The 13,474-nt window shown below is 37.9% G+C and overlaps 3 protein-coding genes and 2 pseudogenes across 12 annotated transcripts; 3 read left to right on the top strand and 2 right to left on the bottom strand.

The window, feature by feature from the left end:
* Window positions 1-2,314: 2,314 nt before the first annotated feature.
* LOC149172083 (beta-glucosidase 32-like) lies at window positions 2,315-6,856 on the top strand. Of its 10 annotated transcripts, none has more exons than XR_016259060.1 (7): window positions 2,315-2,646; window positions 2,737-2,827; window positions 3,199-3,249; window positions 4,823-4,889; window positions 5,015-5,073; window positions 5,270-5,345; window positions 5,452-5,511. XR_016259060.1 is itself a non-coding variant. In XM_089424204.1 (6 exons), the coding sequence occupies exons 1-5, from the start codon at window positions 2,720-2,722 to the stop codon at window positions 5,487-5,489; spliced, it is 348 nt and encodes a 115-aa protein (XP_089280330.1). In that variant the 5' UTR covers window positions 2,653-2,719; the 3' UTR covers window positions 5,490-5,523; window positions 5,847-6,856. The 10 variants fall into 10 exon arrangements, 3 of the variants coding, with proteins under 3 accessions (XP_089280330.1, XP_089280329.1, XP_089280328.1); XR_016259064.1 differs by lacking the exons at window positions 2,315-2,646; window positions 3,199-3,249 and adding exons at window positions 5,619-5,667; window positions 5,847-6,856 and having other exon boundaries at window positions 2,653-2,827; window positions 5,452-5,523; XR_016259062.1 differs by lacking the exons at window positions 2,315-2,646; window positions 3,199-3,249 and adding exons at window positions 5,619-5,706; window positions 5,847-6,856 and having other exon boundaries at window positions 2,653-2,827; window positions 5,452-5,523.
* Window positions 6,857-6,924: 68 nt separating this feature from the next.
* LOC149172082 (cold-regulated 413 inner membrane protein 1, chloroplastic-like) lies at window positions 6,925-8,160 on the top strand. Its single transcript, XM_089424205.1, has 3 exons — window positions 6,925-7,078; window positions 7,184-7,248; window positions 7,374-8,160. The coding sequence occupies exons 1-3, from the start codon at window positions 6,960-6,962 to the stop codon at window positions 7,469-7,471; spliced, it is 282 nt and encodes a 93-aa protein (XP_089280331.1). The 5' UTR covers window positions 6,925-6,959; the 3' UTR covers window positions 7,472-8,160.
* Window positions 8,161-9,562: 1,402 nt separating this feature from the next.
* On the top strand, window positions 9,563-10,970 carry LOC149172081 (cold-regulated 413 inner membrane protein 2, chloroplastic-like). Its single transcript, XM_089426196.1, has 5 exons — window positions 9,563-9,678; window positions 9,788-9,854; window positions 9,942-10,053; window positions 10,175-10,244; window positions 10,329-10,970. Exons 1-5 carry the CDS (start codon window positions 9,563-9,565, stop codon window positions 10,507-10,509), a joined length of 546 nt encoding a protein of 181 aa, XP_089282322.1. The 3' UTR covers window positions 10,510-10,970.
* Window positions 10,971-12,302: 1,332 nt separating this feature from the next.
* Window positions 12,303-12,767, bottom strand: LOC149172080 (pentatricopeptide repeat-containing protein At2g22070 pseudogene; annotated as a pseudogene).
* Window positions 12,768-12,786: 19 nt separating this feature from the next.
* Window positions 12,787-13,452, bottom strand: LOC149172079 (putative pentatricopeptide repeat-containing protein At1g68930 pseudogene; annotated as a pseudogene).
* Between the last annotated feature and the right edge of the window lie 22 nt (window positions 13,453-13,474).

The following is a 13,474-nucleotide window of genomic DNA, read 5'->3' as shown; positions in this document are numbered from 1 at the left end:
CAGATAAGGCAACCAGTGTATACCATGCAGACTTATAATTTAATTTATTCTACAGATGTTGATCATTAATCTATGCATCAGAACCATATAAACAATAACCAGGAACAGTAAAACAGAGCAGAAGACAATCACACACAAGAACACAAGATATAAGGTGGAAACCCAATGTGGGTGAAAACCACCTGCTGCAATTCGTCTCTATCTTCTTTTAATTAGAAACTTCTTTTTACAATGTTTCTATACTGGTGCAGACTTATACCAGTACGCAGGCTTCTACCTGCAGAAGGCTACAACCTTCTCTCGTTCTCCAGCCTCTCCTGGAAGGGAGCTACAACCCCCTTAGCTCTTGTACTAGCTGAGGTACTAGTACGTAGGTGCTGACCTACAGAAGGCTACAACCTTCTCTTTCTTCCAGGGACCTCATTTCATAAATTTTCAGACTGGATCCATGAATAACATCAATCAAACATCAAGAATTTTTGCATCAAACAATCTCCTTTTCACCAATCAAAACTAAATCAAATAGACACTTCCCTGACAGCTGTACCCAGAACACAATAACAGTAACCATACACCAATTTTGATCCCAGAACATTGCAGCAATAAACAGAAGCGGCTAGAATATATTTCAAGAGATGTACGCTACTTCAATATTCGGAAACCTGTGTGCATACGCTTCTGTGTTAAGACCAACCTGCGTATATGCTGTTTTGATTCACAGAACCAGCGTGTAAACGCGCCTTTGCTTCACTGAACCTGCGTACATATCTATAAAAGATAATTCATCCTTTCAAATATTCAGACATCAGTTATACCCAGATTATCAGATTTATAGATCAAGTCATGCGCCTATTTTAACATATCAAAATCACATAAAGATACTATTATTCAAGCCTTAAGATTTTGACCCATTAATAGAACTTATCCTTCTCCTTGCACTTAAGTTCCTCCTTTATTCAGATCCAGCTCTGCCCCATAACCCAATATTCCAGATCTAACTCTTTATCAGATATTCAATCATTCAGATGGTGTCTTGCCTAATGATCTCCTTCCTCTTTTATAGTCTTAGGCCTTATTCAATACCATGATCCAAAACCATTGAGAACCAATACTAGGGACCCAATACTTGGGTTCAACACTTCGGATGCAATACCAAGGACCAAAACCATAAGTTCAAATACCAAGGACTAAATACCATGGACCAAAAATAAGATCTCCCACATGTACGCGCTTTTCCTTGCGTGAAAGTGCGTGTATATGCATACGTGTCTTTTGAACGTCTAACCCACGTGTATACGCGGTTTGGTCAAGGCGAACCTGCGTATATCTATTTTCCTTCATTCTGAGAACCTGAACTGTGATCTGTCACCAGAGTGAGTTGCCATCAAGGACAATACCTATGCCATAGCGCCAAACCTGTGTCATAATGCCAACATAAAGTTGTTATCAGGCAGTGTGGCTGCCAAGAATATTCAGTTCTCATTTGAGTGTGTGTTGGTGCCTGCATATAAGAAGTTGGTGCTTGCAACAAATCTGTGAAGTTGGTGCTTCACACGGTGCTTCTGGTAAGCTGGATAGGTGTCTACAAAAAGAGGGAGTCGGTGCTTCTTGCTAGTCGGTGCTAGCAAACAACCAAAGGGAGTTGGTACTTCCTGTGACTGGGTGCTCACAAAACATATTGATGTAATAGGGTAGGTGCTCTTATTTTACATCAATAACAACAACAACAAGCTTAGTGGTTTTTTCCCAAAAGGGTTTCCACGTGAAAAACCTTGTGTCTCATGTGTATGATACTCATGGTGTGTATGCTTGTATGTTGATTTCATGTTGTTGCCATATTACATATTGTTGTTGGTTATATGGATGGGTGCCAAGCTTGAATAAGAAAAGTAAATAGGGATAAAAGTTTAAAATTAGCCTTAATACTGATTCACCCCCCCCCAGTATTATCATTCAACAACAAAGAGCACGATGACAAACAGAGATATAAAATCGTATCTTACTATGACGCCGTGAGAATGAGAGACCAACACTTGGAAAACAACAGAAACCAATATGGATTCATTCATCCAATATAATCACCGAGAGATTTGGAGAGGGAGATGCAGTGACCATGTTGAGTGGAGGAGCATTAATAACCATCTCCCCATTCTAAGGTGCCTCTGAATCAGTGTCAAAATATGAGATTATATAATGTTCCATTTTGTTTAGATGAACCACCATGTCGCCCATATCATAACGAATATCCCTTAGTATCCTTTTCAGTTCCTCCTGACCGGTGAATAACTTGTAATTATCTACTTGTTACGCCGTAAGACGTTTCCCTCTGAAATAAACTTCCCTAAAATCTACCTGTCATTCCTGTGCGCCGTCAGATCATGTGTTAGACGATTATAGTATTGTTAGTCGTTCGATTAAGAGAAGGTAGTTAAATGGTTGCTCACGTCATCGAAACCGTCGCGGGGTTTGGATGCGCTGGGAAGCTGAAGCGAACAAAGTTATTTCACAGAGCAATGATATGAATGAGAACTGTTCTTGCTTGCTTCAGCTATCCTCCACACGATCCACAGAACTTGTTTCTAGGGCTCTGGCCTGGTATCACTGAACATTGTTTCTTCCCCGTTATTTCATCACGGCAGAACTCGGGTAATCTCACCCTGGAAGCTCTTACCTTCTGAGTTATAATGTTTAATTTGAAACCAGGGTTTTACTTGTTTTCATGGGTTGTTTTTGCAGGCCAGCAACAAACCCCAACAAACTCCAAGTGGGGTTGGTGTTATCGGCTATCAAGAACTCCGGAAGTGCAGGAACAACTTCTCTCACTCAGGTTGGCGAGCTCAGCCTAAGGCTTGTCTTACGATTTCCTTTGAAGCTATGTAGGCTTTATTACTGTGGAACATGTTTGGTTATTCCTCTTCCAGCAGAGGGTTTGATAGTGAAATGAGTTATTGTACAACCGGAACTTGCCTGCGGTATCCTAGGGCTTCCTGAAGCTATCACCTCACCCCTATGAATGTTTGGAAGAAAATTAGCCTTAATCTCTGGTTTGAGGATCCTCGGCCCAGAATATAGTTTAATGGTTCACAACCGACAGCACGGTTGTTGCCTTAATTACAAATTCTCTGTATAAGATCTACTATGACTATTTATTTTCTGCAATGTAATTTAAACGGTTTGACACATTCAAATTTGGTTTAGGCTGATGATACTCTGTATTCGTTATGACTGTTGCATTTCAGCGACCAAGAGGTATGCGGAAATTATTTCTGTCCCTCAAGATCACTCCCAGCATAGTAATAATATTCATTCAGTTCTATGCCTAATTAAGTTCTGGAGCATCTTTTCGCCCTTTCAGCGATTGTATTAGTCTTTTAAAAAAATGTATTTATGTCTGGAAGAAATGGGGTAGTCATGCTGTTACATCTCCTCGGTGTTTCACAGGTTTACTCATTTCTAGTTAATGAATAATATTGCTAATATCTCTCTTTAAAATTCATTCTATAAATAAACAGGGTTATGGGTTTCATTCTTATCGTTTTGACGAATACTGTTATTTGCATTTGCTCGTTGTATATCATTTCTACAACGGAGATTTCCCAGTTTCCCCATTGGAGCTCTTTCTTTGAAATTGGGGTTTCTTCCCCAAGAGGGTCAATCTACCTGAATAGGTTACCCTGGCTGGAGGATAGGTATTTTAATACCTCACTTACCCTCAGACCAGTGTATTGGCACTATGAACATGGTTCATTTACTCCCTTTACTTTAGTTTATCAGTCACAGTGTCTCTGTTGATTATGGGTTGAATAACATTACCATTTCAATCCTGTTAGACATGTATATCTCACAGTATGCTCTATCAATTTGTACAATTTATTTGTCCAAGAATGCATACTCAAATAAGTACTGTGTAATTCTTACATATACCACTTGTTGTCCCAGTTACATGTTTAATTCATAGGTACATAATAAAAGCAGTCTTTTCTTACTTAAGCTGTATTCTTTACTTATCTATTGCACAATTTATTTGTCCAAGAATGCATACTCAAATAAGTACTGTGTAAGTCTTACATATACCACTTGTTGTCCCAGTTACATGTTTAATTCATAAGTACATAACAAAAGCAGTCTTTTCTTACTTAAGTTGTATTCTTTACTTATCTATTGCGCTCTCAGCAACATATCATAAGCAGTATTATTTGGCTTATCTAATGCATTCTCATAACATAAATAGAACTACTTTTTCTTATCTGATGCATTCTCAGAAGCATAACCTAAACGGAATTACTTATTCTTATCTGTTGGATTCTCAGAAGCATATCATAAACATAATTACTTATCTGATGCGTTCACAGTTTTCCAAGAAAGTGAATTTGGGACAGGACCACACCTCCCAGCCTATGGAACTGGCAATGGCAATCACGTCCAAGTTCCCCCCGAGCTTCCTCCTTCCGTTACAGTTGTTGAGAGTAAACTCTCACAGGTTACTTCTCAGGGCTCAAAACTGTAGTCCAGCCTGGAAAAGTCAGATTTTCTCTCTGGCAGGGAGGTTTCCACTGGCACCAAGCCAGCTCCAGATAACCTTCCCCAAGGTAGCCCCAGATAACCTTCCCCAAGGCAACACAGTATTCACACTCTGTTTCTCTAGGTGGTCACCTCTCTCCTTACGAACCCCTCCTCATGCCCTCTGAACTCTTTTTGTCTCCAGGACTTCGAAACTGCCCGGTAGTGCTAATTCTGCCATGGCAAACTCAATTCCAGTTTGTGCCCATATGGAATACTGTCCAGCGTGTTTCTTTGCAAAATAACATTTGGTTTTCTGCAGTATGAAGGAGCTACAGCAGAAGATGGCCGGAAGCGAAGCATCTTTGACACTTTCACTCACAGGGAAGGTCTGTTTCATCACATATCTTCATTCATCCCTTCATTTGCATTCTACCCAGTTCCTTACTTTACTTTGGGACTTTCAAGGCCAAGGCTGGAAGTGAGCTGTTGTTTGTTTTAACTGTATTGTCAGGGATTACTGTGGATGGAGGTAATGGAGATGTAGCTGTTGATCAATACCATCGTTACAAGGTATTATTATCTACAAATCTAAGAACAATAAATGTCACTAGGACAACCTATATGCAGTGGCTACTTGTAAGCCATCCTCAAGCTTTATGTGCATGTCCAACCCCATTATTGTTGTTTTCATACTAATGTATCAATAGTTAAACTCCTAGATGATTTGGGTATCAACCTGATGCAAAATTTCATGTGGGTTTTGAAGGAGGATATTGATCTAATGTCTGCGATGGGAGTAGATGCCTATAGATTTTCAATCTCATGGCCCAGGCTTATTCCTGGTATATTTCTGTTTGAGCTCTGAGCACATGTTTAATCCTGAGAATTTAGTAAACACTCAATGGACAATGATGGTAGGAAATAACTATTTCACATATATTGATGCAGATGGCAAAGGACCCATCAACCCAAAAGACGTTGAGTAGTATAATAACCTCATAAATGAGCTTTTGTCCCATGGTAGTATTTATTGACAAACCTGTCTCTCTACTTTGTTTTTATTCCTGTGACTATCATCCTTAAAACTGTTAATCATTTCACAATGCATGTCTCAGGCATTCAACCACATGTGACATTATACCACTTTGATCTGCCCCGAGCTCTGTAAGATTCCTATGGATGTTTCTTGAATCCACAGATTGTGTAAACATCTTATGTCATCTCCTGTTCTTGTTTTTCTTCCCATGTGGGTTGAAACACAAGTCAAAGCATCAATTTATGGTGCATTAATAACCTTATGGTTAGAGAAGCAGAGTTCTCTAATCTACTTCGATCTTATGCAGGGAGGATTTTAAAGGTTATGCAGATGTGTGTTTCAGAGAGTTTGGTGATCGAGTGAAATATTGGTCCACTTTCAATGAGCCCAATGTTTTTGGCACTGCAGGAGACGGCGTTTTCCCACATTAAAGATGTTCCCAACCATTTGGAAATTGTACTGCTGGAAACTCAACTGTTGAGCCATATATTGTTGGTCACCATGTTTTGCTATCACATATAGCTGCTGTGGAGTTGTACAGGAAAACCTATCGGGTTCTTTTCCTCTCTGATCTATGTTCATCTCCATTCACTCTATGAGATTTTATAAATTTCTCGATGAATGCAGGAAAAGCAAAAGGGCTGGATTGCATTAGTAATTTTGGTACATTGGATGATACCTCTTACCAATAAATCCACAGATGTGGTTGCTACTCAAAGAGAAAATGATTTTATGGTGGGCCGGTGAGCGATTTCTACTTTCATTCTGATAATTTTGATATTTTGAATCCGTTATTCGATCCGATTACAACACATTCTATTTTCAATCCATTATATGATATTGTTGCTCCACATCCTGAATTGGTTTTACAGCTATACAATCCCCTCTCTAAAGATCAGCTCAAAACTCTGCCAAGGATAAATTTGTTAATGACAATCTCTCTTAGAGCATCTCGGATTGGTTTTCCAGCTATACAATCCCCCCTTCTCTAAAGAACAGCTCAAAACTCTTCTAAGGATAACTTTGTTAAGGACAATCTCTCTCAAGTTCAAAACTCTGCTAAGGATAACTTTGTTAAGGACAATCTCTCTCAAGCCTACTATTGAGACAAGGGGCTCCTTCAAAATGCTAACTAATTTGGGATAGGCAACCTCAATTTATTAGATTTTTCTACTACAACAATCTGTTGAGCTTTTTAGCTTTTGCTTTCTGGCTGTTTCCAATTGTCAATATATTCCTCTCAGAAAATGGAATACCTCAAAGGCTCTCTTGGGGTTCATAATTTAATTTTTATTTCAGCTTTAGATCCTTATACACAAATGTTTGACGTTTTATTTGCTTTTGCTTTTGCCCGTTTCCAAAGGTCAGTACTCTAATTCAACTTTTATTTTTGGGACTCAAATAGTTGTTGAGGCAAAAAATGATTCAATTATGGTGTTGCAGGGTTTTGATGTTATCAAAGCACACAGCCATCGACAAATCTTTCCTTGTTCCACTGTTGGCCCTAGAGGCACCTGGAGATGTCATTTCTTGGATCAGGTGACCAGGTTCTTCCCAGTTGCAAAATTAGACAAATTCCAGTGAAGTGAACTGAGAGTTTAAACTTCACCCCACATTTGGATTTGTTTGTCTACATTATTACAGAGGTGATTATGGTTTGTGGACTGCCTTTTTGGTCTTCCTTGTTAGACTATTTTACTACATTCCTGGTGAGTCACAAGAACTCAAATGCCATCCTATTTTACTTACTTGGTCGTTCTTTCCTGCACAGTATATTGAGTTGAATTGCATGACAGAACTGTAGTGTTTGACAAACTTAATTTGTTGGGAACAGGGGAATTGGAACTGCCATTTTTATTTGTGTTACTGGTGATTATTGCTCCTTATCAAGCCATGAACCTGATGCAAGTTGTTGTTTTCCTTAACAAATGATTGAATTGGTGTTTGGAAATGTGGATGGTAGTTTATGGGATGTTGTTTATTTGCAAAGGAACCCAAGCTGGAATGGTCATTTCCATAGCGGCTTCTGCATACTTGATCTATCAACACGTCACCAGGACAGGGGGTATTAAAAAGGCTTTTGATCAGGGAGTTGTTGTACCCACCATTGCTGCTGCGTGCCTTATCTGTGTGCCATTCCTATTCCCCGTTAAAGGGTATATATTTTAATTTAACCAGGTGTCAGGCCTAAACAGTGCCATATTTGTAAAGCCATCTTGACTCCCTACTTAAAATTTTCAAATTATTATTGTGGAAAATAGTACATGCAAGGTGGTGTGTAATAAAGATCTAGTATATAAATAAGTCCAACAAGCTGCATGATTGACTCCTTGGGAGCTTTGTCTTCTTTGCAAATCATGTCAATTTGGATTGCATGAGAGATTGGTTGAGAAAATTAGATCGGCTCTTTCTGGATATGTTTGAACCTCCTTTGTCCTTTGCAAGGGTAGCTGGTTGGCTGACTTGTTGAAAGCACTATTTTTGTCCATGGAGACAAAAACTGTATGAATAATATTTTAAAGAACGCAAGGTTCTTTTCAGTGGTCAAACCATGCCTTTTATTCAAAGTTGCAGATACCATACATGCAATGATATTCCTCTGATTTAAAAAATAAAGGATCCTCTATAGTATGAGAGTATACTGAGTTGGAGGGTTTTAAAATTTATGTTAAATAGCTTATTTCTTTGCCTTTTATGCATGTGAGGCATGATCACACAAAGTTATCCATTATTCACAGTTCTGAAATATTGTGGAGCTCCTGTGCACAATATTTATTTTCAATTTTTTGATATTTTCTATCTGTTTTCTGTCATTTTTTTATGTCGCTTAATCTGGCATCCTTTCTATTTTGATGCCAAATTTTTTACTGGATACAGAATCTACTTTCATTCTGCTAATTTTGATATTTTCAATCCATTATTCGATCTGATTGCAACACATTCTATTTTCAATCCATTATATGATATTGTTGCTCCAGTACACCTTCTGTCTTCTTAAAACAAGATAATACCATGGATTATACAACTCGCAATAAGTCGAGATATGCAGGCTGTTTTAGGCAATATCCCATTTTTGTTTCTGAGACTTCTGTCTTCTTAAAACAAGATAATACCATGGATTATATAACTCATAATTGTCAAGATATGCAGGCTGTTTTAGGCAATATCCCATTTTTGTTTCTAAGCCTCTGTGACTTCAATTCTAAATGATTTTCCATATAAAACAAGTAATTTTTTATTTCTTTATTGAGAAAGAACATATATTAAGTTTATATATAATATTATGGTGAAGTTAAATATTGAATTGGTATAAAGATAATTTGTTTATGATATAAGGATCTATTTTCTTATAGTAATTGGATTATTATTAGTTTTTACTGAGGTAGGACTTTACAATATAAAAAGCTTATTGAATTATTGAACAATGTAATTATGTAATGTTTAATTTTCAAAAACAAATATTTATTATTAGTTTTTACTGAGATAGGATACAGTTTAAAGTTTAGTTATAATGTAGTGGTGTTTCTTACTGGATAACAGAGTGGTATTGTCAATGAAGTGGTGTCTCCTACTAACTTAATGGTTGATCGGTTAAGTGAGTATGATTTCTTTCTCGGTCATCTTATTTTTGTGCAAAATTTGTGTAAAACAATGATTAGATAAGCCTTTCTTAGAGCATCCTGGATTGGTTTTACAGCTATACAATCCCCTCTCTAAAGATCAGCATAAAACTCTGCCAAGGATAAATTTGTTAATGACAATCTCTCTTAGAGCATCTCGGATTGGTTTTCCAGCTATACAATCCCCCCCCTCTAAAGATCAGCTCAAAACTCTACTAAGGATAACTTTGTTAAGGACAATCTCTCTCAAGCCTACTGTTGAGACAAGGGGCTCCTTCAGAATGCTAACTAATTTGGGATAGGAAACCTCAATTTACTAGATTTTTATACTACAGCAATCTGTTGAGCTTTTTAGCTTTTTCTTTCTGGTTGTTTCCAATTGTCAATATATTCCTCTCAGAAAATGGAATACCTCAAAGGCTCTCTTGGGGTTCATAATTTAATTTTTATTTCAGCTTTAGATCTTTATACACAAATGTCTCAAGTTTTATTTGCTTTTGCTTTTGCCCGTTTCCAAAGGTCAGTACTCTAAAAAAGGCATTAGGCTTTTTTGAGTCATAATTCAACTTTTATTTTTGGGACTCAAGTAGTTGTTGAGGCAAAAAATGATTCAATTATGGTGTTGCAGGGTTTTGATGTTATCAAAGCACACAACCATCGACAAATCTTTCCTTGTTCCATTGTTGGCCCTAGAGGCACCTGGAGATGTCATTTCTCAGATCGGGTGACCAGGTTCTTCCCAGTTGCAAAATTAGACAAATTCCAGTGAAGTGAACTGAGAGTTTAAACTTCACCCCACATTTGGATTTGTTTGTCTACATTATTACAGAGGTGATTATGGTTTGTGGACTGCCTTTTTGGTCTTCCTTGTTAGACTATTTTACTACATTCCTGGTGAGTCACAAGAACTCAAATGCCATCCTATTTTACTTGGTCGTTCTTTCCTGCACAGTATATTGAGTTGAATTGCATGACAGAACTGTAGTGTTTGACAAACTTAATTTGTTGGGAACAGGGGAATTGGAATTGCCATTTTTATTTGTGTTACTGGTGATTATTGCTCCTTATCAAGCCATGAACCTGAGGCAAGTTGTTGTTTTCCTTAACAAATGATTGAATTGGTGTTTGGAAATGTGGATGGTTGTTTATGGGATGTTGTTGATTTGCAGAGGAACCCAAGCTGGAATAGTCATTTCCATAGCGGCTTCTGCATACTTGATCTATCATCACGTCACCAGGACAGGGGGTATTAAAAAGGCTTTTGATCAGGGAGTTGTTGTACCCACCATTGCTGCTGCATGCCTTATCTGTGTGCCGTTTATATTCCCCGTTAAAGGGTATATATTTTAAGTTAACCAGGTGTCAGGCCTAAACAGTGCCATATTTGTAAAGCCATCTTGACTCCCTACTTAAAACTTTCAAATTATCATTGTGGAAAATAGTTTATGTAAGGTGGTGTGTAATAAAGATCTAGTATATAAATAAGTCCAACAAGCTGCATGATTGACTCCTTGGGAGCCTTGTCTTCTTGGCAAATCATGTCAATTTGGATTGCATGAGAGATTGGTTGAGAAAATTAGATCGGCTCTTTCTGGATATGTTTGAACCTCCTATGTCCTTTGCAAGGGTAGCTGGTTGGTTGACTTGTAGAAAGCACTATTTTTGTCCATGGAGACAAAAACTGTATGAATAATATTTTAAAGAACACAAGGTTTTTTTCAGTGGTCAAACCATGCCTTTTATTCAAAGTTGCAGATACCATACATGCATTGATATTCCTCTGCTTTTAAAAAATAAAGGATCCTCTATATTATGAGTTGGAGGGTTTTAAAATTCAGGTTAAATAACTTATTTCTTTGCCTTTTATGCATGCGAGGCATTATCACACAAGGCTATCCATTATTCACAGTTCTGAAATATTGTGGAGCTCTTGTGCACAGTATTTATTTTCAACTTTTTGATATTTTCTATCTGTTTTCTGTTCCCACCAACACGCAATGCTGCATCTCCATCACTCTAGAATAGAAACTTGACATCTGGAATTGCAGAAAAATGATATCAATTGGAAGGCCTTGCTGCAAAGCATTTATGGGGTGTGTAAAGAAATTTTAACAAAAAACGTCTAGCAGTGGGAAACATTCTAGGGTACTTGATGTTTTACTAGCTTAAAATTATAATTAAATTAAATCAAAACTTTATTCTGAAATAATATAAAATTAGTATAAACCTGACTTACAATGATGGGGGCTTACATAAACAATGTCGTGTCGTTCCAAAGTTGGGATTCCTCAATGTTTGACATTAATCAACATGCCATTTGTTCCCTTCCATTCAAAAGTTCAAGTTGGTTTCCTGATCAAGAAAGATTGATTGCATCCCTCCTTCTGAGCAACTCAATAATGATAAATGATCGAATTAGCACTTCAACATATAAAAAGAAGAATTGTGAAAAAACATATGTTTTGTAATGTTGCTTCTCGCCCATGCTTTTGTTCTCTTTAGAAAGTGATGTTCCTAACATTTCTCCAAAGGGAAATTTTGACAATTTGCCAAACTGGTGCAGCTATAAAGACAGCCAAAAATGTTAAAAATGAGTACTATAAAAGAAAGTGTCTTATGTGTCATGCAACAAGATCAGAACCGTCTTGTCAATAATCAAGCTTAACATACTAAACTTTTAATGCATCCATTCATGCTATCAAAGCAATACAAAATATTGTATGAAACTTACCAGAGGTGAGCCTGCTCCACATGAAGAAGCTACGAGACAACTGACATATCCTCAACATGTTTCTCCTTATTTCCGCGTGTCACAAGAGGCGACTTCTAGACCAATAGAGGATAACATAGAGAATCATTCAAGCCACTCCCAAATAGTGCTCAAACTTCATCTTGTATTACCAATAATCCTGACAAGAGCACGTTCCATCCTAAAATGGTGAAAACGTATAATGTCCCTTACTACAATTTCACGTCCAAAAATCTTAGAAATAAACTTGACAGCATTGTGACAGTCACTACATACATGAAGGTTCTTTATTATTCGAATAGGGGCCCCAGGAGGTGTGCTCATAAGCCCAAATGCAATGGCGAGCTTCTCACTGTGATGGTAGAGGACATGTTCCTTATGTTCATCCTCCATATCATGGAGGACAAAGTTTGTGTTCGGTACATAACTTGCCTCCTTGATTTTTCCCGGCCAATGTATTCAACATTGTATGAACTTCTTCTATTTGTGGGTGTGTTCTATCTTCTGACATGAATGCATGTACTCTATTCTTGACCTCAATCCAGCGGAACCCTAGCTTCTTTTTTGCGTCTTTGTCCTTCATCATTTTTCTAACCTTGGCTGCGTCATCCCACCTACCAGCTGCAAAATAGATATTTGAAAGCAGCACATATGCAAAAGTATTTTGTGGCTCCAAATCGAAAAGCAATTGTGTGACACACTTTCCTATATCTATATTGTCGTGAACTCTGCAAGCACTGAGCAGTGCCACCCAAATACTGACATCAGGTTCAAATGGCATCTTATTGATGAAATCTTCTGCCTCGTATAGATGACCAACACGACCAAGAAGGTCAATCATGCAGGCATGATGATCCATTCTTGGTGTGATGTTATGTTCATGCCTCATGGAATGACAGTAGTAATGTAGCATTTGGCCTAATGCTTGTCAGTAGCATTTGCTCAAAAAGTCTCAAGGTTTCCACCCCATCCCCATGCTGAGCATGACCAACAATCATTGCATTCCATGAGACAACATCACACTCAATCATCTTCTTGAAAACTTTCCGTGCATCTTTTATGCCTCCACATTTGGCATACATAGTAACCAGGGCGTTGACCACAGACATGGGTGACTCAAACCCCATACAAAAAATGTGGGCATGGATGTGTCTTCCATGCTCAAGAACTGCTAAGTTGGCACACACACTAACAATGCTAGCAAAAGTTTCCTCATTTGGCTTCAAACCAGTGTGTTGCATTTGACAAAAGAGTTTTAGAGCCTCTTCACTATGCCCATGTTGCACATACCTTTCAATCATTGCATTACAGGAGATCACATCTTGTTGAGGCATTTTGTCTAACACTTGACGGGCATATTGTAGGCTGCCAGATTTAGCATACATGTCTACAAGAGCACTTCCAACGAACATATTTGAGTCAAAACCAGTCTGGATAATGTGGCTGTGAAGTTGTTTACCTTCTTCAAAAGCAGGTAAGCTGGAACTTACACTGAGAATGCTTGCATAAGTGAATTGATTCAGTTTCACACTTATCTGTTTCATTTGGAAACTAAGCTTTAAGGCC

This window comes from Pinus tabuliformis, chromosome 4_2, assembly GCF_031772625.1.
Source record: "Pinus tabuliformis cultivar Carrire ecotype Pingquan chromosome 4_2, CPIR1, whole genome shotgun sequence".
In the NCBI taxonomy this organism is placed as follows: domain Eukaryota; kingdom Viridiplantae; phylum Streptophyta; class Pinopsida; order Pinales; family Pinaceae; genus Pinus; species Pinus tabuliformis.
The sequence above is the reverse complement of the archived record's forward strand: the minus strand, read 5'-3'. Positions and strand labels throughout refer to the sequence as shown.